This window comes from Eucalyptus grandis, chromosome 1 (assembly GCF_016545825.1).
Source record: "Eucalyptus grandis isolate ANBG69807.140 chromosome 1, ASM1654582v1, whole genome shotgun sequence".
NCBI lineage: Eukaryota > Viridiplantae > Streptophyta > Magnoliopsida > Myrtales > Myrtaceae > Eucalyptus > Eucalyptus grandis.
Genome location: NC_052612.1, coordinates 26,113,651 through 26,137,932, shown reverse-complemented (window position 1 = coordinate 26,137,932; position 24,282 = coordinate 26,113,651). Strand labels below are relative to the sequence as shown.

Sequence of the window (24,282 nt, the reverse complement as noted above, 5' to 3'; positions counted from 1 at the left end):
TTTTTTAGAATTATTTTAGTTTTTTTTTTTTTTTTTTACTATTCTTTAAATAAGATTTAAAGAAAAAAGTAATAAAAAATGCCACATAAGATAAATAAATAAATTTTAAAATATCACTTCAGTATTTTTCTTTAAACAAATCGACAATATCAATGGAAGAACTTGATTGCACTAATTTGATGAGTTTTAGGACTCAATTATATTTTCACGATAAGTTTTAGGACTTGTAGTGTATATATCCGTAAATTTAATAGTGAAAAGTGGATTGCTTATTTTTTTCGTTCAAGTTTTATGGTTATTGCAATGGAATGTAATTGAATTTGTCAAATTAAGATAATTGATGATATTAATAAATGTTGGATTAATGTTTTTAGTAGAAATTAATTCTAGGCTCTTTTTATTTTTATTTGTTTATTTGTGCATTTATATATAAAGATATATTTAATATATAACGTGTCGGAACATGTTGAAATTTTTTATTTTTTATTTAGAAATGACATATCGACTTATCGTGTTGTGTCTTATCGCATGTCCCATGTCCATGTCGGTGTTACATAGTTAATTGTCACCAGGATTAAAAGACTCAAAAAAAAAAAAAAAAAAAAAAAAAAAAAGCTTTGCACTGAGAACAAAATATTTGGGTATAAGAGGTAGATTTCAGCTAAATAGCATCGGTTGAAGTTGCACTTTTCCTGGGAACCATAAGACCGACCATCATCGTCCTCGGAAAAGCACACCCATCATCCACATTCATACGAAAGCAGTAAAGCACCCATCAATTTGATCTCCACATTGTATTTCTAAACGAAGGGTGGAAATTATGCCTGCAGATCTCAGTGAATGCGATGTCAACTTTCAGTTGCTTTTGAAAGAGTAAAATCAATGTCTTAAATAGCTCAAAAGACGGGAAGACCGATCATGGGTACACCGACACAGCCCGAAGCAAGTAATTCAAAATTTCCGGAATGACTCAGTTAGCAGAATCAGCCGGATTTGCTTACTCGGAACTTTGTCCCCAGTCGATTGCCAACGAGGACACTGATTCTGAAGAAAATAAGAGGATTCAAGAAAACAACAATTCAAAGATAAATTTCCCAGGAGAAGAATGTTCTTCACTGAAAGCCATAATACGATATATTATTCTACAATACATAATGCTATTTATATTAAGAAGACAACTAGATTTCTTATTCTATATTCCGAATATCTAATCTGACAGATTGACCGAAATCAAATCATAACTACCACTCTAATCTAATATTTCGATAGCAGAATCAAATCATACTCTAATCTAATCTTCTGATGGCAGAATCAAGTCAAATCATATTCTAATCTAATCTTCCGATGGTTTACCAATAATATTATCAATCTTATTAGCCTCCCTCAAACTGGGATTAAGTGGAAAACCTAGTCCCAATTTGTATCATAGCCTGCAATGATCAAAGCGTGGTAAAGCTTTTGTAAATATGTCAGCAAGTTGATGAGTAGCAAGAACATAGCGAACTTCAAGTAACTTGAGAGCGACTCTCTCTCGAACAAAATGAAAATAAATCTCCATGTTCTTTGTCCTTGCATGAAGGACTAGATTCGCTGTCAATGAAATGGCTGAGCGATTATCACTATAAAGCAAAGTCGGCCCCTTGAGCGGAATACCCAAATCTCTCAATACAGAAGAGACCCATGTAAGATCTGCTGTAGCAGAAGCCAAGGCCCTATATTCAGCCTCTGTTGATGATCGTGACACTTTTGCTTGCCTTTTTGCAGACCATGAAATGATATTTCATCCCAAGAAAGTGAAAAACCCGGTTGTTGACCTCCGAGTCTCAGAACAACCAGCCCAATCAAAGTATGCATACCCATATAAATTTAGTGCACTTTTAGAGTGAAGATAAAGCCCCAGTTGCTGAGTTCCTTTTACATACCGCAACACCCGTTTTAACAATTTGAAATCACCATTCGTAGGAGATTGCATTTTTTTGACGGATTTGATTTACTGAATAAGATGTTCGGTCTTGTAATTGTGAGATATTGTAATCCACCTACAAGACTTCAAAAAAAGTGAGGATCATGAAAAGGCTCCATGTCTTGTACTGTTGGATGATTTTTGATAGGCAATGGGGTCTCAATCAGCTTACTATCTTGCAATTCTGCTTTCTGCAACAAATCACCATCATATTTAGATTGCGTTAAAAATAGATCCGAACCAGTAAACTTGGCTTCAATACCAAGGAAATAGTGAAGTCGTCCAAGATCTTTCATAGAAATTTTTTTGCTTAAAGCTTCTATTAATTCCCGAAGTAGAGATGATGAACTGCCGGTCAAAATATTATCATCAACGTATAATAATAATACCAAGGTGTGCTGACCCGTGTGACGAATAAATAACGACGGATCCATAGAGCTACAATGAAATCCCCATTCCAACAAAAAGTTGCTAAATTTTTCAAACCAAGCTCATAGAGCTTGTTTTAAGCCATATAATGCATTCTTGAGTAAACAAACCGAGTTAGGCACCGTAGAACTCACAAAGCCCGGTGGTTGTTCCATAAACACTATCTCATTTAATGACCAATGAAGAAACACGTTCTTCACATCTAGTTGATGGATAAACCATCCTTTAACAATTGCCACGAAGAGAACAATTCTCACAGTTGCCTGTTTAATCATAGGGCTGAAAGTTTCGACAAAATCAACACATTCCTCTTGATGGTACCCCTTCACCACTAATCGTGCTTTCAGTTTATCAAGGTTTCCTTCCACATCCAATTTGGCTTTGAACACCCACTTACATCTGACGATATTCATATATGAAGATCTTGGTACTAGCTCCCATGCTTGATTTAATTCGAGAGCCTCCAATTCATCTATCATAGCTTTCCTCCAACCTAGATGACTTAATGCTCCTTTAACTATTTTCAGCTCCTTTGGAATCTCACGGGCTATGGAGAGAACATACTTCAGATTGGGCTTCCTTATTCCCGATTTCAACCTTGTTTGCATTGGGTGAGTAGATTGCTGTTGAGTAGATGGAACTAGTAAATCACTTGAGACAGAGACTGTTGCTACTTCATGTGTTTCACAGTCTATGCATGGTTCTTGTGAACCCAACCATGGTTGCTGCATGTTTATCTTATTAGGTGGCTCATAATTTTGTTGTCCAAAGTTGTTATCATCAAATAGAAATCCCATGCTTGGGTGTTGTGATGGTTGCCCTTCACTCATTGTTGTTCTAGATTGCCTAGTAAAGAATTTAATCCCCTGTAACCAAGTCTGATACAACTGTGAATGCCCAGGAAAAACGGTCCCCAATTTATCAGAAAATGGGAATCTCGTCTCATCAAATATCACGTGATGACTTACATATACCCTTCCTATTGGTAGATAAAGACATTGATAACCTTTATGTCTCTAACTATACCTAATAAAAACATAGGGTAATGAGCGTGGATCAAACTTTGTTGCACCATACGGTCTAAGGTGTGGATAGCACTCACACCCAAAGACTCGAAGAAACCCATAGTGAGGCTTTTTACCAAAGAGCTTACCAAACAGACTACTCATTCCCAGCACTGGTGATGGCAGCAGATTGATGAGAAGTGTGGCAGTCAGAAACGCATCAACCCAATAAATCAACGGTACTCGTGCATGATAGAGCATAGAAAGACCCAACTCAACGGTGTGCCGATGTTTCCTTTCGGCATTTCCATTCTGTTCCGGCGTATATGAGCAGGAGACTAGCATTTTGATTCCTTTCCCATTCAAATGATTAATAAACTAGCTGCTATTAAATTCACCTCCGCCATTGCATTGGAAAGATTTATTCGACTTTCAAATTGGTTCTCAACAAGATTTTGGAACATAATAAAGATGGAAAAGAACTCAGAATTTCTCTTCATTGGATACACCCATGAGAATTGTGAAAAAATGTCTATGAAGACTACATAGAATTTAAACTGCTGAAAAGATTCTAATGGGGCAGGCCCCCACACATCACAATAGATTTTTTCAAGTGGTTTACTAGCTAGAGACTCCGAGATATTGAAAGGCAACTTGCTACTTTTTCCAACTTGGCAACTTTCACATATTCTCTGTCACCTTTGTAGATTTGATCTGATTATTGTTCTCTAGAAATTTTATTATTTGAAAGTTTGAGTGCCCAAGCCGAAGGTGCCAGACTTCACTACTAGCGATATGCTGTCTTTGAGAGTACCACATTTGTGTTTGTGTCTGATTTACCTTGTAAAGGCCCCCCACATATCTTTCCCAGATTGATTACTGAATCCGTCAGATGGTCCTTAATAGATATGCCAAGTTTATCAAAGATTAGTGAGCAGGAATAATCGTCAATTAACTTAGACACCGAAATCAAGTTTTTCTTAATCTTGGGACCACCAAAACCTCATTTAAAGGAAATGAATGTAGTTCGGAAGATAAAGATGTTGAGCCAATATGGGTAATGGGCAAACAAACTCCATTCCCTACCATTACCTTGTCTGAACCATAGTAAGGAGAGAAAGAATTGAGATTACCAGTCGATGATGTGATATGGTTTGTTGCCCCAGAATCCAAGAACCAATCTCCTCCTTGATCATCCTCCAAGTGAAGAGTAGCTAAGGCATTTGGTATCAGCTCACTTTGATAATAATTATCAAAGTGATACAAGCAACGTAGAGCATCATGTCCTGGCCTCCTGCATATCTGACATTGAAGCTTCGTATTATTCACATAAAATTGTTTTTTCAAAGCAAAATTACCACCCACAGGCAGATACTCCTTTGAATCAGCAACCGTGGTTGGAGTGTTTGTATAAGGTCGAAAGCCTTGATTATGAGAAGGTGAATTTGGTATGTAATTTCCACCATATTGATAACCACCGGATGAATCACCAAAAATTATTGAGGGTCCATAGTTATGAGATTCGGGATAATTTTTGAACCTCCTTCCACGAAAACCATAGCCTCTTCCTCTATTGTTAAACCTATCATTCCTTCCTTCAAAACATCTGTTAAAATTTCTTTGGCCAGCAAAAGCAAATGTTAAATTAAATGAACCTGAATCAGCCTTGCTACTCAGTTTTGACCGATCAATCTTTTCACCAGTAAATGCCAAATTAGGGTTTATTTGATTCGACAAATAATTTTGATGTCGCGCTTCATATCTCTTGAGCTGAGCAATAACGTCTTCGTAGCTTGGCTCGGGTTTGAGACAATACATAGTTGTCTTGAACGTCTCATAGTCACTTCTGAGACCCTCTAAAACACCGAAAACCTTTGTGATTTCATCGACCGGTTTCCCAATCGCGTTTAACTGGTCACAAATCAATTTGAACTCACGTAAATACTCATTAAGGGCCTATTACGCTTTTGACAAGATTGAAGCTTACCCCTTAATTCGAATTCTTTGGCCACAGATCTCTGAGTAAAACGATTACATGATGTATTCCATACCTCAAAAGCCGATTCAAGACCAATTATGAGTCCCAGCACATCCTCAGACACAGATCCAGTAATCCATGATGACACAAGTTGGTCCGTACGATACCATTGCTGATACTTCGGGTTAAGGACATATTTAGAATTTCCCCTTCCGTGCGTAAGATTCTGAATGGTGGAGGTTGAATTTGACCATTGATGAAACCCAATAGTTCCTGGCTTCTAATGAAGCAAAGAAATTGCATCTGCCATAGAAGGAAATTTCCTTCAGAAAGTTTGATAGTCACAAAGTTTGAGAGATTTACGTGTATCGGGTATGGGTATCTCAATTTTGGGTTTTCAGCTATGATTGTGTAGATGAAGAATAGATGAACTCAAGGAAAAGGATGAAGACAAATATAATAAAACTGGCTCTTAGTATAAAGCTCTAATACCATGAAGAAAATAAGAGGATTCAAGAAAACAACAATTCAAAGATAAATTTCCCAGGAGAAGAACGTTCTTCACTGAAAGCTATAATATGATGTATTATTCTACAATACATAATGCTATTTATATTAAGAAGACAACTAGATTTCCTATTCTATATTCCGAATATCTAATCTGATAGATTGACCAAAATCAAATCATATTTACCACTCTAATCTAATATTTCGATAGTAGAATCAAATCATACTCTAATATAATCTTCCGATGGTTTACCAATAATATTATCAATCTTATCAGATTCATGTATGGAGCTTTCGAATATCTTAAACCCATTTTCACTCAACCCGTTAAATCTCTAGCAACCCATTTACAACTTAGCTCTATTTGTATAATTAAAATAATTGGTCCATGACCAATTTTGATACCTCTATTGCAAAGATATTGGGTACTTGACAGTTGACATAGTGCGTCTGAATTAACTAAAACAAAGAGAAATCAATGTATCTCCCTAGCTTGAGTAGCTTGACGAGAACTTGGAAAAAGAATGGCAAAAATCAATGACAATAACGGAACGCTGGCAAATTATTTTATCAAGCGAAATGAACGCTGCCACCATCGGACTATCATCCCTCACTGGCTGCATCTGTGGCGGAGAAAGACCCCGCGCAGCATCAGGGATCCAGGCGATGCCGAGCACGGCAAGGGGTATGAGGGGAAGAGTTCGGGATTGAGGAGAGGGCAGCTGTCGAGGGTGAAGTTGGAGGGAGAGCTGCCAGCGATGAGGATGAAGTTGTTGGCACAAGGGTCGAGAGGTGAGAGCTTGTGCGGAAGCGCTTGAGTTATGAGAAGGCGAGGCATCGGGAGACGACGTGGTAGAGGAAATAGAGAAGATCCATGGGGTGCCAAAGACGGCAGCATCGGTGCTAGCCGAGACGAATAGGGTGGCGGAGGCAGGAGAGCATCAAGGGGTCGACGGGCGAGACGACGTAGGCCCAGTTGCCAAAGTCGCCGGAGGTATTGAGGATGTTGCCGACTCGTTGGAAGACGGACCAAGTCCAGATTTATCTTTTTTTTAGGAGGAGTGCAATCGAAATATACAAATTTTGATATTTGACGGTGGGACCAGTAGATTCAACGGATATTATTTGAGTATGTGCTAGTATATGCTCTCGTGAACTATAAGGGACAGACCTAAATTGGATTTGGGATCAAGGAAAAGCATTGTTTCAGACGAATTAGTATCGGCCGTAGGCAAGTTCTTGACTTCTGTCCTTTGGTAATGCATATGTTATCGTATTCTATCTTACTCTATCTGACTTGTATCTTGAAAGACCAACTCGATCTCAATTATTTCCACTCTTACTTACTATTGACCATAATATTGAGATGAGCCGGTTAAGATGAATTGGTCTACTCTATGCGACTATAATGAAGTCGTAAAATTGTACACCAAGCTAGTGCTAAACGGTACACCTAAGTATGCACATATCTAATTCCTTGTGATTTATTTAGGGTTTTGGATTCAATTTGCGTAGCTTGAATGCCTCATTCAAAAACCATCGTCAATTTCCTGTGGGCGGGCAATGCAAAGTCATCACAAAACATATCAAATTAAAAATTGGATCAATGGAAAGTATTATTTGTATCAGCGTATAATAATCGAGGCTCAAACAACAAAAATATGGTCTGTTATAATATTGGATTTGACTACCTTTGCACGGCCGGGGTGCAATTGGGATTTGTTCAACTAAAGAACTGGGCGGACCGGCTGTTTCAACTGCGGGAATGCCTCTCTCTCTCTCTCTCTCTCTCTCTCTCTCTCTCTCTATCTATCTATCTCTACCTCTCTCTATTGATGAAATGTTGCTTCTTGCCATGATTTGAGCCATGGACTCCATGCTACAATATGAAGACACATGCATGACCACCTAAGCGAATTATTGTATTTGAGAGACATAGTTTTATATGATATCTGTGAATCGGACTGGTCGGTTTAGAGAGGATTGTTTCATGGGCCAGCAGCTCATCAATACCCAATCTGATTTTCGAATCTGGGGACCACTGCTGAGGTTCCAGTTAAAAGACAGATACCGATCATCCATGGGCTTTTGCCAACAAATCGAGGGAAGTGTGAGTTGAAACTAATGTGTGTGCACTTGTATACCTAATTACTCTTGCATTAGATGCATTTAATAAGGTCAGGTTTCACGGCTTGCATACCCCATCATCATGTTGAAAATTGCTTTGCATTGGATGCAGCCTACCCCGCTGGAATTGCTTTGCCCAAGCAAGAAAGTCGATGTTTTTACCCATGTTCGCATGTTCATCTTCTCAATTCCACGATTTCGGTAACTCTCAGAGGGATCGTGCTTCTTGGTATGACCTCCTTCTCTCACGCGACCTAATGAAATTCGTAACTATTCCCGCGCTTAGCTCAAGTAAATTGAGGCGCTCTTAGTTATGATCCAAGTTACCCCCACTAAATGTTGTATCAAGACCGACTACTACACCTTTCAAGTCGAAGAGAGGGTGGAAAAGCTCCAGATCGAGGTTGAACTTGATATTTACTTGATTCTTCACATTTTGTTTCCTCCCCCCTTGGATGTACTCCTATCGATGGGGAGTATAAACCATACCCCAACTTTCCAAACACGCAGTCTTTACAACACCGTCGAATTTTTGACACTTGTCATTATTACCTGCCCTCCCCATCTCTCACACTATGTTAGAAAATCCATTCTAAAAGTTTAAATTGATAGCTATAGGGAGACCACATGAATATAAAAAATATATATGACCCATTGTCAAGAGGTATGGGACAATATTTCCACAGAGACAAACCCTGACCAAACGCAAAAAAAAGGTGACTAATGAAATTATAACATTTGTATCAAAACCAAACTCAAGGCAATTCAATTGACTATCTGAGCGAGAGATAATCTATAATTGTGACATGTAATAAATTTTTGAAAGCATAGTCGTCAACTATATCAAAATTGAACATATATCATGGTTTCCATTGGTGTCAAAACTTATATATAGTCAATGAATAGACTCAAGATATTGCGTAGATAAGAGCTAGTGAAATCTTCCTTTGCAAATATTAGGCCTATTCAGCTCTTTCTCTTTGCTGTCCTCTTTGTGGTTGCTTTGAAATCAACACAAGCAATCCGAGAATTCGAATACAAGGTCTTTAACAACACCTCTAGAACTTTGAATGCCTAGTTTAGTAGAGAGGTCGGGGTGAAGTACGTTGTGGAAGCTTTGATAGCTGCCACCAAGTTTGTCCTCAAGACAAATGAGAAAATTGCCATGAAAATCATAGACATATTGTATAACGGTCAATCTAGTATTAAACTTTTTACTTGAGTTAATTTTTAGTCCTAAACCTTTTGAAAATTTGATAATATGATCCTTCCAACCAATTTTAATTGGAAATCGATGACATGAAAGTTAGGTGTCTTTCGTGCTTAGACCAACACTGACATAAACAATTTCTCTAATTTTGAAAAGAAAGTGAAATTTTAGTATTTGATTTTATTCTTTTTTTTTATTTTCAATTCTAGTCTTGTGAGGGTTGTGGGCCATCGGACAAGAGGCGTGAAGCTTAAATTTGTTACGATCTGAGCACCTAGAGTGAGCAAGCCTGATATGTTCAGGCCAGGCTTCAATCTTAGCTACAACGTGACCTGTGCATGTTCCTTTTATTGATAATGTAGTCATTTAAATCATTGATTGTTTGAGTGCTACTATGGACTCCATATGATCAGCTGCCTATACGGGCTTCCTACACAAGGTCTATAGATAATGTTCTTTCGGCGGGTCAAAAGATAATTGAGGGATTAAGCTATTTGGAACGTCCTTGTACAAACTACAAAACAATTCAACTCGAGAGCAATTCTAATTGTCCATAGCCACTACAAATTCCTTTGATAAATAGATAATTGAGATTTGCTCAACTATAAACTGTATTGAAACTTTCTAAGATGTGTTAGGCTTTCATTGTAGTTCGTATCGTTTTATAACTAAAGTTGAGGATTAGCATTGCCAGAGGCTTCATTGGACGGGCACTTTGTCTCTTTACATGTTCAATTGTTATATATGAAATCGCAATTGGTTAAATTGGATGTGTATAGCATTACACAAAGTAAGATACTCGCCTAGAGTCTCAATGAGAAAAAAAAGGTCAAAAATCTAATCCTTAGGAAAAATAGGTATCAAAAGTTGACCCGCTTGGTCAACCAGTGATAAATATGAACGGGCCCGGAAAAGTCCAGTAGAAAAACAATTAAAATGACAACTAAAAGACAATAATAACAAAAAGAGGCACAAGACTTTAAAGATGTCATAATATTCCAATTTGACTAGCACTACCATAAAAGCAATTTTGAAAACCACTCATGACTACGAGTGTGCATAGTCTGAGCGGGCGGTTCCTAACCTAGAATCAGGAATCGCCTGCTAAGAATCGGTTCCGAGAAATTGAAACCAGGAACCGCCCGCTAATTGTATGGATCCACCCAGGAACTGGACCGCCAGTCCGGTCCGGTTCTTAGGTAGATCCATAAAATAGGTCAAACCTCCACACCTTCCCCTTTTCGCCTTCAACCGGTCGCGACCTCGCTCTGCTTCCATCCCGGCCACCACCACCATCTTAGCCACCGCCTCCGTCGTCTCCCACTCCTCCCTCGGGACCGACAATGAAGAGGACAATAGGGACGATGAGCTGTTCTTAGACCTAGAGTTTGCCTGTCTCGGAGATGAGGATGATGGGGAGAAGCCTGAGGTGGGGAGGAGGAAGAGGGGAGGTGAAAGTGGGACAAGCCCAACAACAAAGAGGACGATAGTGACAGTGAATGCGGAGGTGGCGACGACGTGGAGAGAGAGTTCATGTTCAAGGGAGGAAAAGAGAATTAATTCACTGTTTCGCCAAGTTTGGACTAAGACTCAAAGGGAGATGAATAGATCCAGAGATGAATCAGAGAGGTAGAGAGAGCTCGGGGAGATTTTGAACTGAGAGAGACGAGATAAAGTAGGAGAGTAGTGAATTGAGACAAGATGGTGATTGGAGCCCTAAACTTTAGATTTGCTAATTTCGAATTTTTTTAATATTAAAAATTAATATATTATTATAATATAACCGGTCTGGTCTGGGTGAGCAAATCCGCCCATGGAACTGGGAATCGGACCGGTACCCGCCGGTTCCCATAAATTGGAACCAGTTCCAGGCGGTTCCGGTCTAATTCCAAGCAGTCCAAGCGTGTCCCGGTTCTTTTGCACACCCCTACTCATGGCCCTAATATAAAAATGATATGCACTTTGAATCGAACCACATAGACACCAACACAAATACGAATATGCTCCCCTCGCTCCCTTAAATATATGTAAGGCAAAGAAATTATGATTCTGGAGTCACAAAGTAGTACAATGATGTCTGATGCTTCCGACAAGGTGGGACTCCATAATAAAGTCATATGAAAATGACGTCATCTTAGGGTCATGAGTCATGACTATGGCATAATAGTATTACTCTATGAAGACCATGGCATTGACTTCACTTCCACCGACGGAAGACATAGATACTCTTGCCTCATATGACAAAGCAAAACGATATGGAAAGGTACTCCCATACCCTTCATTAAAAATGAACTACTAAAGTTTGTTTGATGTAGATTCCCTCATTCTACTAACTAGAAAGAATGAGAAATTTCTTCTGCCGAATTTCTGTTACGCAAGAAGTGGAGTCGAAGGCCCAGAGGCATTTTCTTTTAGGACAAAAATGCCCCGATTCACAGCGCAGATAATGGCACACGACATGCACGTGGTTGTCATCCAGTGAATATCCATGTTGCTGGTGAGATTGGGTGGGGGTTCAATTGAGACGAAATCACCAATTATAGAGCTTACTTTGAGTCAAACAATGATCTTGGAGGTGCTTTGAGAAAAATGGTTAATATCACAAAAATTTTTAAACTAGTATACTTGTGACAAATTTTCCAAAAACTAATTCTTTTACTACCAAATACCCTAAATTGGTGCACTTATGAAAAATTTACTCAAAACAATTTTTTTGACAAGAAAAACCCCAAACTTGTACATTTGTGATAAATTTACTCTTCATTAGTTTACTTTAAATTGGAATAATATCATAAAGAACCTAAGACTAGTAAACTTGAAACAAACAAGGATAAAACTCCAAATTAATACACTTGTCAATTGCTACATGTCATCCAATTCAGCAATTTGACAATAAAATTTAACAAAATCAAACTTAAGGCAATTTAATTGAGCAAGAGATAATCTACGATTGTCACATATAATAAAATTTTGAAAGCATAGTTGTCAACTATATATCTTCCATGGTTTTCACCGGTGTCAAAAATAGTATAATCAACAAATGGATTCAAGAGATTGCATAGATAAGAGCTAATTAAGTCATCCTTTGCAAAAATTAGGCCTACTCGGTTCTTTCTCTTCATTGTCCTCTTTGCGGTTGCTTTGAAATCAACACAAGCAATCCAAGAATTTAAACACAAGTCTTTAGCAACACCTCTAGAACTCTAGATGCTTGGTTCAGTAGAGAGTTCAGGGTGAAGTACGCTGCGAAAGCTATGCTAGCTGCCCCTAAGTTCATCCTCCAGAAAAAAAATGGAAAAATTGCCAAAAAAAAAAATCCTAAATCTATTGTATAGCAATCGATCTAGTTATAAACTTTCCAATCTGGCTAATTTAATCCTAAACATTTTCATAATTTGCCAATATAGTCATTTCAGCCAATTTTGGTAAGAAATAGATAATGTGAATGTTAACCGTTCTACTTGGCTAGATTGGTCTTTGGTGTGAACAATTTTTTTGACATCTTTTTTATAAGCATTTTTATTTTTATTATTTTATTATTTTATTTTTTCATTTCAACTCTAGGTTGGTGAGGGTCATTGGCTGACCCTTGCCAGCCTCTAGGTGAGGTATGCAAAGCCTAAATTGTAACAGTCAAGGCTAGCGAGCCAAGCTTCAATTTAAACAAAAGCGCAGCCTATGCACATTCCTACTACAGATAATGTAGATTAATATCATCTAAATCATTGATTCTGTGAGTGCCTACCATGAACTCTACTCGCATGGGGTATATAGATGATGTTCTTTCAATGGGTCAATAGACAATCAAGCAATTAAACTACTAGAACTACCTTGTTCAAACTACAAAACAATTCAACTCGAGGGTAATATATGCCTTTTCATCAGTGGAGTTCTAGTTGTTATTCGGTTCAAAACTAATGCACATCGGGACTAAATAGAACTTTTGACACCCCTATTGAAAAGTCCACGGAAAAAACAATTAAAATGACAACTAAAAATAATAATAAAAAGAGGCACAAGGCTCTAAAAAGATGCGATGATATTTCAATTTGGCTGGCCATAAAAAAAAAAAAAATCAATTTTGAAAACGAAACAAGACCCTTATATAAAAACGACACTGCATTCTGAACCAAACAAATAGACGTCGACTCGAATACAAATACAAATGCGCCCCACTACTGCCCTAAATATATGTAAAGCAAATAAATTTTGACATGGGGGTCCAGACCCGTTCAATAATTCGTATGCAGTGACTCCTCAATCTGATGCATCTGACAAGATGGATCGATTCACGTGATAATGTCGTGGAGGCAAGTGACGTTATTCTTGGATGTAATGGTTTGGCCTACGAAGACCATGGCATTGACTTCACTCCCGCCCTCTTAAGATAAAACAAAACACATGACCCAAAAAAAAAAGAAAAAAGATAACAAAACGACAGGGAAAGGTACTTCATTAATAAAGTTCCTCTACTGCATATTTCCCCGTTGTGCTAATAAGAAAAGAGAGAGAGAGAGAAAATGAGAAATTTCTTCTGCAGAATTTTCCGTCATGTAGCCGCAGCTGGAGGCGTTTTCTTCCTGACAAAAAGTGCCCATGTCCAAGGCTCGAATAATGGCATGCGACACGCGCACAGTCATCGTCCGGTGAACATCTGTGTCGCTGGTGAGATTGAGGGGGCTTCAATTGAGACGAATTCACCAAATTATGGAACTTAATTCGAGGCGAACACTGATCTCGGAGGTGATTTGGGAGAAATTCCCCACCCCCTCCCCTCCCCTCCCTTTTCTCGAGGAGGGTTTTCCAGACTTTCCCGCTTTTTAAATTGTCCACGTGATTAAAAAGCCAATTTATGACAAAAAAACCGACCTTTGGCCACAAACGAATGTCGCAAGATTCCAATGCTTGTTGGCCTTTAACACGTGGTCCTACTTGGTTGGATCTGTGCTTTGATATTGTCAATATTTTATTGAATATTTGGGTAGTTGGGTAGTTGGGTTATCATAAGTGGTTATGTGCGTGGAACTTTACGGTTGCTAGTCTTACTTATTCACTAATGAACTTCTCGATATTCGGAAACTCTATAAAATGGATCGATGATTAATAGATGTCCAAGTCCAGAGGTGTCCCGAGTAGAGAGAGAGGCCATTATTAGTTCCGATCAAAATGGAGCAAAGGGTGCTAGAAGCAGCTCGAAAGGGCAATATCCATGAACTGGAAGACTTGATCAGCAGCAATGAGCAACTGCTCGAGGAGATGGCTCTGGAAGGAGCCGGCCACACGCCGCTGCACGTCGCTTGTGTGGGCGGCCATTTGGATTTCGTCCGAGAGCTCCTGAAGCGTATGCCGAAGCTTGCAGAAAAAGTGGACCCGCGTGGTTTCAGCCCACTGCACATCGCGGCAGCTCGTGGTGATGTTGAGATCGCGGAGGAGCTCCTGAAAGTGGGTACGCACCTGTGCTCCGTGGAGGGATGGGAGAGAAGAATCCCTTTGCATTATGCTGTCATCCACGGGGAGGTCGATGTCATGGAGATACTACTATCCACTTCACCTGAGTCTGTTGAAAAGACAACCGCCCGAAAGGAGACCGCACTTCACCTCGCCGTGAAGAACAACCGGTTTAAAGTGTTGGTTCAGTTGGTGGAGCATCTGAAGCAGCACAAGAAGCAGCAGGTGATCAATTTGCAGGATCACAAAGACAACACTGCCTTGCATCTCGCTGTCGCCAGCAAAAATTTCGAGGCAAGACTTGCGGTTCCCTTATTTTATTGCACTTTTCTTTGTGCATTACTTCAGTGAGGGTGTTAATTTGGTATCCCTACCATATGCGAAAACCTTCCATGCAAAAGAATTTATTTGATCATCACGGGAATATAAGTTGTTTTGTCTATGCAAAATAAATAAATAAATAAATAATTCTAGTATCCTAATGTCTAAAAATCAATGAGGATAAACAAAGATGAGAAAGAGTTGCAGGTGGTCGACTTCCTGCTTTGTGGGCATGCTCTGGAGTACAAGGTCGTGGACGTGAACGCCCCGAACAAGAGTGGCTTGACGCCACTAGATGTCTCAACTCCCTTGCAAAGGGTAGCACGAGACAGAGAGATAAGAGAAATTCTCGTACAAGCGGGAGCCAAACACGGAGATTCAAGACCAGTCTCGAGGGACGATGATGATATCGAGGCAGGTAACGATCATCAATCAGATGCGGAACCAGGGACAAATGCTTCTCAATCATTACCAAGTTGGACATCAAAAAAGTCAAACAACGATGGTGGAGAGTTAGGCAGGATTCAGGAAGTCCTGCTGGTCGTTGCCGGGCTCATCGCCAATGCGACCTACCAATCCGTGCTTCAACCTCCAAGCATTGTAGGAGGTAACAAGGTCGACAGTACTTCCGGGGGATCCAAGGACATTACTTCCCTTGCCCCTCAACCGGGGACCGAGGAGCATATAACTTATGGCGTGGGCCTGGTGTACACCCTTTTCCTGGGAGGCAACACATTTGGATTCTTGGTGTCGATCCAAATAATTATTTGCCTCACCAAAATGATCCAAGACAAAAAGAACCGACAAGACAAAAATATCCCAAAGGTCCATGAAGACGAAAAGAACCAAGAACGATACTTCTTCGGGCTGATTATGGCATCTATGATCGCAATGGTTCTAACTTACTTTTGCTTCACGTTATCCCTGCTGATCACATCAACAGGTGGTGCGGTAGCCACTATGCTGCACGTGTTGCCTCTTATGATAGCAGTTTTCCTTCTACTGATACAGAGGTGGCTGGTGGCAGTTCTACTTTTTTTTCTTGAGACAGCTTTTTCGATTCTTGGGTAATTTGTACCGAAGTAATGGAAGACCAAAGTCGTGGTTGTCAATGACGGTGGTATTACGCTTTCCTTCAGGTTGAGCTAAGGCATGCAAGCCTTTAGCTGTATGGTATTGGAGTTTGTTTGACGAGGTCAGGTTAGATTGATGTCTCTGATTCTCTGTAGTTGAGTGCGTGATGTCCGCAAGTGATCCGCTGTATTATATCTCTCTAATAAATTGTATTGTGAGTTTATATGACGTTTGTAACTTCATAGATAGCGGTCGAGATTTTATATGTCATTTCGTGAGTTCTGTTCTAAGTAATCATTTAGTCTTTTCCGCTTCAAATGGATTGGCCGTGAAGTAAAACATTTTTGTGAGGTTGAGAATGAATTTCTCTGCTAGAGCAGGTGGAAGAATTAATGGAGGTCGAGCAAGGAAATAGAAAAAAGAACATAATGGAGGTGCCAAAGAAGGAAGAAGAAAAAGAAATAGAACATAAGGAAATAGAACGAGCAAAGGTTTTTCTGTTAAAAATATCTAATTGAGTTGAAATTGTAAATCATCAATGACGCATTGAAGGAGAGAAGTGCATTTAGAATTGGCACGTTGAACTTTAACAGCAATGTTGGATGGAGAGTTGACGTGGACCAGATTTTCAATAAAAAAAAATGAATATTGATGATTTTTTATAAAATTAATAAAGTTCGAAACATAATTGGGATCCAGTGGAAAGTTGATGTTTTTTAAGTGAATTGGGGCTTTAAAATAGGTAGACTAATAAACTTATAAAAAAGAATGCCCAATAAATTCATGAGCTTTTCAAACTTCAAAGGAAATAGACACTCTGTCTTTATAATATAAAATAAAATGAGTCTCACGTTATGATTGAATTATCTATTACCAGAATGTGATAAGATTAGCATTGGCAATTTTACATGATTACTGAAACAAAAGGATGAAAAGATAATGGTGTCCCATCACCTATTTGTGTGATGAGAAGAAAATTTTTATGACGGACAATAATTTTTACCTACCTAATACTTAAGAATTCAAAGTTTGAAATTATCATAAAAGGCCATATCTCCTGGTAGCTCTACTGAGAGCTACCCAACTTGTAAGATTACCCTAGTGGGCTGATAAGATTACGTTCCTTATTTTAGCGTGCTAATACCTACATGCCTCAGTCCCAAGTTGGTCTTGGAAAATATTCCTAAATGTTACATCCCAAAGTTTAGATATAGTAGTCTAAGGACATACCAAGGTCTGAATTTTTCTTCTTATGTTCTATGTACATTTACTTTTTGTGCTTTCCCATTTTCTAACTCTTTGGCACCTCTTCTACATCCAATTTCCACACGCAAGGAGTTTCAAGGTTAACTAACCCAATCTAGCACTAAGGTGTTTTGGCTTAGAGATAAAGAGGTCAGTTGTCTTCCCCTAAATTACGAGTTCGACTTTGATTGCGAATAAATCTTTAAACGGCTCGTGGTGCTTAATTACAACACATCTCGCATGGAGAGATTTTGTAACTGTTAGCATCTCGATGGGATTTAGGTCATGGATAGAATAGAATAATTATCCTTCAATAAGAAAATTAGATAAGAAGTGTGAGATTAGTGAAGACCATAGAGGGCAATCACTTGAAAAAGTCATAGAGGCAATTGGCCTGTGCATTGACTATATTTCCACCGAAAAGAGTTAATTGAAGAGAAAAGACATTGCCTTTATGAGGTTTGCCAATGAGAAACACGGGTTACGTTACCAAAAAAAGATAAAGAAAGAAACTTCAATTCTTTTAGAATGCACAAACTTTAAATGGAATCTTTATTTTGGCCCGAAAACTCTCTCATAAAAAAAAAAAAAAATCATGAACTCTTGCTTCCGTACTTGAATCTTGCCTCCGTAAAGTTTTCATCCAATATTGCCGCTAAAGGTCTGCATGTCAATTTCAGGTGTGCATTTCTCTCTTCCGCTCACTTCGATATTTCTTTTATAAAAAAAATATTTTTTTCTATTTCATTATTTTCTTCACTCTCTTCTACTTTCCTTGCAAACTCCATTAATGGAGATGGAGCTACTCAAGTTTAAATTTGTATCGACAATTTTCATCTTAAACTCTCCGATTTGACTTCTATCTCCGCTCCTATTTGATCTCACCACAGCTGACACCTTAGTTTCACATGACACAACGAGCCACAACGATGAGAAATCTAAACGTGCCCTCTGTGACAAAAGGGTCAAAAGCCACAACATTAAATTACATTTCTGTTCTGCTTATTGACGGCCTAAGTGAGTTTAGCTTCACTCAACAAAATCTATTCCATCTTCCCAACAAGTTCCTTAGGTCCCTATAATAATAATGTGGATGCACAAATGCAAGCTCTTAGTGATGAAAGAGAAGGAGCGACAGCACGGATAACCTTTGGTATCACCATCCCTCGTCCCTTGTTCTACTTACGATAAATAGGAAAGTCTGTTTATTTCTCTTGATTTTGCAAATCTCCCTTAATTCTCCACATCTTTCAGGATTATGCATATATCTCGTTTGATTACTCATATCGTTTATCGATTCTAATTGATTGTAAATCAATATTGTAATATCCTGTTAACTTAGTCATCTTCTATAGCCTTATGGAACATGCAGAAATATCACAATTCTTTCTTTTGCATATTCTTAATATGGTATTAGAGTCAAGTCATGCCTTAATTTATTTTGCATGTACGGCCCCACGTGTTAGTTCTTCTGAGAGAGGGAGGGAGGGAGGGGGAGGAAGGGTATTGAAAATATCTCACAACATTCATCTATGAGTTTTATACTCTCTTCATGTGGTCTCCTCTACCTATTACTATTAGTTTAGGCTTTCAGGTTGAACTTTTTCATACATTGGGACCCAGATTGATCGTCAAGCTCACGCTCCTCCTTATCAACGTTCATAATCTTCTTTACATGGCCTCTCTTGGCCACAGCTTCACTGGGCCTCAACCATCACCAGTGAAGCCTCCGATGCCGTGCCATGAGCTCCAGCAACCCCTCCGCGATGGTTGGTAGTTTGTCGAAAAAATCTCCTGCGAGTTCCTCCGAGACCCTTATTTCTTGTTCCAATTTTTCAAGCTTCAAGAAGGCCTTTTTATCGGCCACCATCTTTACTCAATGATCCTCGAAACTCTATAGACCCAATTGCAACCTCAAATTTGGGGTCATGGTCGGAGGTCGCGCATCTCCATTCTGAGGTTGTGCAAATCTGATTTGAGGTCTAGCACCTCTACTAATGGAGTTTGCAAGGAACAAACAATAAGACAGAAAGAACGAAAGAAAACTGAGATGGAAAAATTAAGGTTTTTATTAAGTATCTAATTAAGCTGAAATTCCATGTTGTCAATTTCATGGGCAACTTTGAGACAGACACCAATCAAGAGGTACTTTGAGAAAAATGCTCCAATTCAAGAGTTTTTTGAAAATTTTCTCACTTGTTAATTCTGATGGATTAAAAGGCCATTTAATGACCAGAAGAACGATCCCTTGGCCAAACACCAAAGCGCACGAATTCAATGCAGGTCCTTTTTTTTGAATTTTTAATTTTTTTATACATACTCCTTTTGTTGGATCGTATTGCAAAAAATGCGAAAGCTAACTGATCTTGCCATTGAAGTCAAACATGAGAAATTAAATCACCAAAGAAATCAATGAAAAATAATAAAGAACATGAGAGTGACAAAATCTGTTTCATGGGAGAGTTATTCGCATAAAACCTACTAGTCAATTACAGATTATAGAGTTACAATCACTTCCATATTCGAATACTTTGCAACCATAAAGTATACCTAAATCAATAATATTTAGGAAAAGGTACGAACCTCACAAACTTAAAATATTTATGTTCAAACAATGGGTGGGCCCCTAAAGATGGGGTTGGCCGAACCACGAAGGGAAGTTGTCGAAGATTTTTGCTGGCTACAATTGGAAGTTCATTTCCTAGTTTTTTTCACGCACCAAAAGATAGTGGCAACAATCCAGACTTTCCTGATTAATTCCGAGTCGAGTTTTATTTCAACTGCTCGAACTTGAAACACATATTCTTGCCAATCTTCATCACAACTCAATGTTTGTAGTTGAGTCATAATATTCATCAATCATGCTGGCTCTCTCAACATCACGACGGCACTCATTCTCTATAAGTCACCAATTTAACTCAAAAAAGCTCGAGCTTTGCTAAAGGAAGGAGCTCCATCATCATCAATATTTTTTACCGTCCATTGAATAGTTTATTTATGAAGCCGGAAGGCATGAGTGGGCTTCACACATATACTTCGTTAGTCTTATGAATAATTAAAAATATACTACATGATCTAAATCTTTGTATTATTCACGATCAATCATAATGAAGTGTAATGCGAATTTATTCATCGATTAAAATATAATTTATCCATAGAATAGTTGGTACATTAAATGACTTTTGAGAATAGGATAGACATCCTATGAATTTGATGATTATCTTTACCCAATAAATTTACCCAATCGGCTCAAAATACCACTTGTCTTTAATCAAAATTTTCCCACACATCTAAAAAAACCCCAAAGCCCATTCCTTCACTCTTCTCTAAAAACCAATGCACCAGCCACCTCGCCATAACGACCGACGTTGCGCCGCCTTCTTCTGCCACATCGCTGCACTACACCATCAAGCTATCTCCCATGGTGAGCCAGGCCTAAGGCTCGCTTTTGCAACGCCATGACCTCAATCTCTGCGGTCACAGTCGTACCGTCGCAGCGTGAAACAGCAGCCTAAACGTCGAACCTCCTCACGCTTAGGGTCGCTCGAGGCTGGCGACCCCAAATATTCCGTAGCGGGTCCTTCACGACTCGTTGGGGGGGGGGCGGTGTGCGTTGGAGTTGATCGGTAACGGCGGCTTGAGGGTCGCCATGCACTGACTTTTCATTGTTTATGCTCTGAAGTTGATCCAAAATGATATATGGAATGGATAAAGGAATATCTAAATCATAACTACATAATCGTCATGATTTTCTCATTTATTTGGTGAATACAAAATATAAAAAGAAAAGGAAGTAGAAATAGAAACTTTGCAGAAACATATAACAAGTAAAATTGCCTAAAGAAGCAAGATATGATCCAAATTGAACAAATTAATTCTGACAAAATTAAATTATTCCCACAAATTCATCACACCGTACTTGATCCTTAGAGCAAGGTCAGGCTGAAGATTAGATTAAAACTAAACAAACTAATTAATTAATTGAGAGTAAACTGCGGCGGTGTGCGTTGGAGTTGATCGGTAACGGCGGCTTGAGGGTCGCCATGCACTGACTTTTCATTGTTTATGCTCTGAAGTTGATCCAAAATGATATATGGAATGGATAAAGGAATATCTAAATCATAACTACATAATCGTCATGATTTTCTCATTTATTTGGTGAATACAAAATATAAAAGAAAAGGAAGTAGAAATAGAAACTTTGCAGAAACATATAACAAGTAAAATTGCCTAAAGAAGCAAGATATGATCCAAATTGAACAAATTAATTCTGACAAAATTAAATTATTCCCACAAATTCATCACACCGTACTTGATCCTTAGAGCAAGGTCAGGCTGAAGATTAGATTAAAACTAAACAAACTAATTAATTAATTGAGAGTAAACTGCACCTCCTACTTGATGAAGTTCACTCGAACATAGGCCCCATGTAATACTCACCCATTTGGATCAACGTCCTCAACAAGAATGGCACGAAGCTGGTGAAGAGCATGTAAGAGTTTTCCTAATGTGGACTACATTAATTGATATTGTAATTTACTATTTTTACGGTTACCATAAAACAGGGTTGGTCTAAGGTGAGATAGAAGGTTTATTAATTAGTCTAATATGAGATTGGCTAGTATGGGTCGAGTTGAGCCTAGCCCGTAATGAAGGGGTCTGGCTGGAAACTCTATAAATAGTGCTCAAGTCTCTCCTTTAACCCTAATTCTAACATGTATCCTCACCTAAGGAGCTAGTGATACAGAGGGCAATAGAAGAGAAAGATTTGCGTGTGGAACATTGTGTTTCCGCTTTAAGAACGATGGATCCCAAAATAGGTGCGTTAATCTTTCTACTCAATTATGCATGTTATTGTTCTACTTATAGAGATCTTGGGATGGCACAATTTGCATCCAACATATGGTATCAAAGCCTCCATAACCCTAGAACTTGAACGCATTGGGTTTTACCCTAATTTGAGATTTTCGAAATTTTTCGTTAAATGAAAATTAAATTAAATTATATATTCAGACTGGGCTTGGTGAGACAAGCAAAACCGTGGGCGGTGCGTCACCGGGGAAGGTCCCATGTGCCCCCACGCGCGACCACGTGCCACCAGGGCGTCTAGCACGCCCCCACGCACGGTCTCATGCCCTCATGCCTGGGGTGCGACTCGCGCGTGAGACACACGCGGGTGCTGATGTCACAATGGCGTTAGCAACCCGGACCCGAACCAACCCATTTGGCAACCAACCCGACCCAACCCGACCCGGTCAACCGTTGATTGGACCAGTCAACCGATTGGACCGGGTGGTTGGACTGGACGGTTGGACCGGGTACCGGTTGGACCGCCACCTATTGGACCAGTTTTGACCGACCATTGACGCCAACGCGTGAACTCCACGCGCCCCACACTCAAGCGGCGCATGCAGGCGTGTGGAAGCTCAGATTGGCACGTGGCTGGCGGCGATGGACTCATATGTTCATCCTCTATGTTGTGGCATATTTTTTTGTATATGTTTGATGATTTTATGGATGTGAAAATACATGCAAAGCCCTAAATACGTGTATTTTTAGTGTATTTTTGCGTATTTTCTGTGTTTTTTGAAATACATGTGTTGGGTTACTGGTATGTTATCACATAAACGTTATAAAAATGTGATTCATTAATAAAAATTAAACTTTATTATATTTTATTAATGAATAATGTAGTGTAGTTAGCATAATATGTTATTTCGGTGATATGTTGTCCCTATCATTAAAGTTAAAATCACATGTATATGGTGTATGTAAGATGTAAAGATTATATTACTGGTATGAGAAAGTTTCAAGGATTCAATTGAGTTGTGACCGCGAAAGTGGTACACTTGATTGAATTTGAGAAATTTCGATCTCGTATATTGATTGGGATGTCTCCTAGTCTAATGCATAGTCATACTCCCAAATGAGGTGATTGTGTATTAGTTCATGGAGGGATACATAATGGTGTGTGGAGGAATGACTGATCCTAATGGTTCATATGCTCAAAGGTGATGAATTCACGAAAATTAGAATATATTTTCATAACCGATATCATGTGGGGAGTGTACAATTGCATGTTATGTATTCTGCCCAAAGGTGATTATGTGATTTTGCATATAACTCTCTAGATGTATACTTGTACGTCAATTTACACAATGCTCACATGATGCTAATTATATACACTGCTTGTCTTTCAGTCACATTTTCTGTAAACGGTAACTCTGTCACTATTGAAGTTCTTGCTAGTTCAAACTTTAAGAAATGGAGAGAGGATTTTCTATTTGCTATGGAGATGGCAGATGTTCATATGGCTCTTATTGTCGATCGGCAAGCAGATCTTACTGCCGAGAGTATAGAAGCTCAGAAAGCTCATTTTACTGCCTAGGAAAAGAGCAATAGAATTTGCTTACTGTCAATGAAACGTTCCATTCATGAACACTTGAAAAGTGGTTTGCCTACAGACTGCACCGCTAGGCAGATGATGGAAGCCTTGATGGCTAGAAACCGTGTCTCGCCTAATGCTGAGATAGGAACACACCTACAAACACTATTTACTATGAAGTATGATGGTTCTGGTGGAGTTAGAGATTATGTTCTGAGAATTGTAGATTTACAGAAAAAGCTTGAGGTTCTCAATGTTGTTATTCCCACTACTTGCATTGTGCATCAAGCTCTAAATAATCTTCCTCATGATTTTAGGATTATCAAGACCAATTATAGTTCCCAAGATGAAACCTAATCAGTTAATGACCTAATTGCAAGGCTGGTGGTAGAGGAAGGTGAGAAATTATACTCATAAGTGCAATTCTAAAGTTGCTGGATCTTCCAACAATAAAGGAAATTCTGAAGGTGTTGGACCCTCTAACAGTTTAGGTCCTAAGAAAGCATTCACCAAGAAGGATGGTATTCTTTGCTATTTTTGTAGGGAGAGAGGACACGTAAAGAAACGCTGCAACAAGTTTAAGGCTTTGTT

General features: G+C 38.9%; 1 protein-coding gene across 1 annotated transcript; it reads left to right on the top strand.

The window, feature by feature from the left end:
- The first annotated feature begins 14,384 nt into the window (after positions 1-14,384).
- LOC104446374 (ankyrin repeat-containing protein BDA1) lies at positions 14,385-15,017 on the top strand. The gene has a single exon (XM_039318023.1). The coding sequence runs from the start codon at positions 14,385-14,387 to the stop codon at positions 15,015-15,017; it is 633 nt and encodes a 210-aa protein (XP_039173957.1).
- The last annotated feature ends 9,265 nt before the right edge of the window (positions 15,018-24,282 follow it).

Excerpts from the sequence above, each read along its gene's own strand:
- LOC104446374 (XM_039318023.1), top strand. The coding sequence starts at position 14,385 with ATGGAGCAAAGGGTGCTAGAAGCAGCTCGAAAGGGCAATATCCATGAA.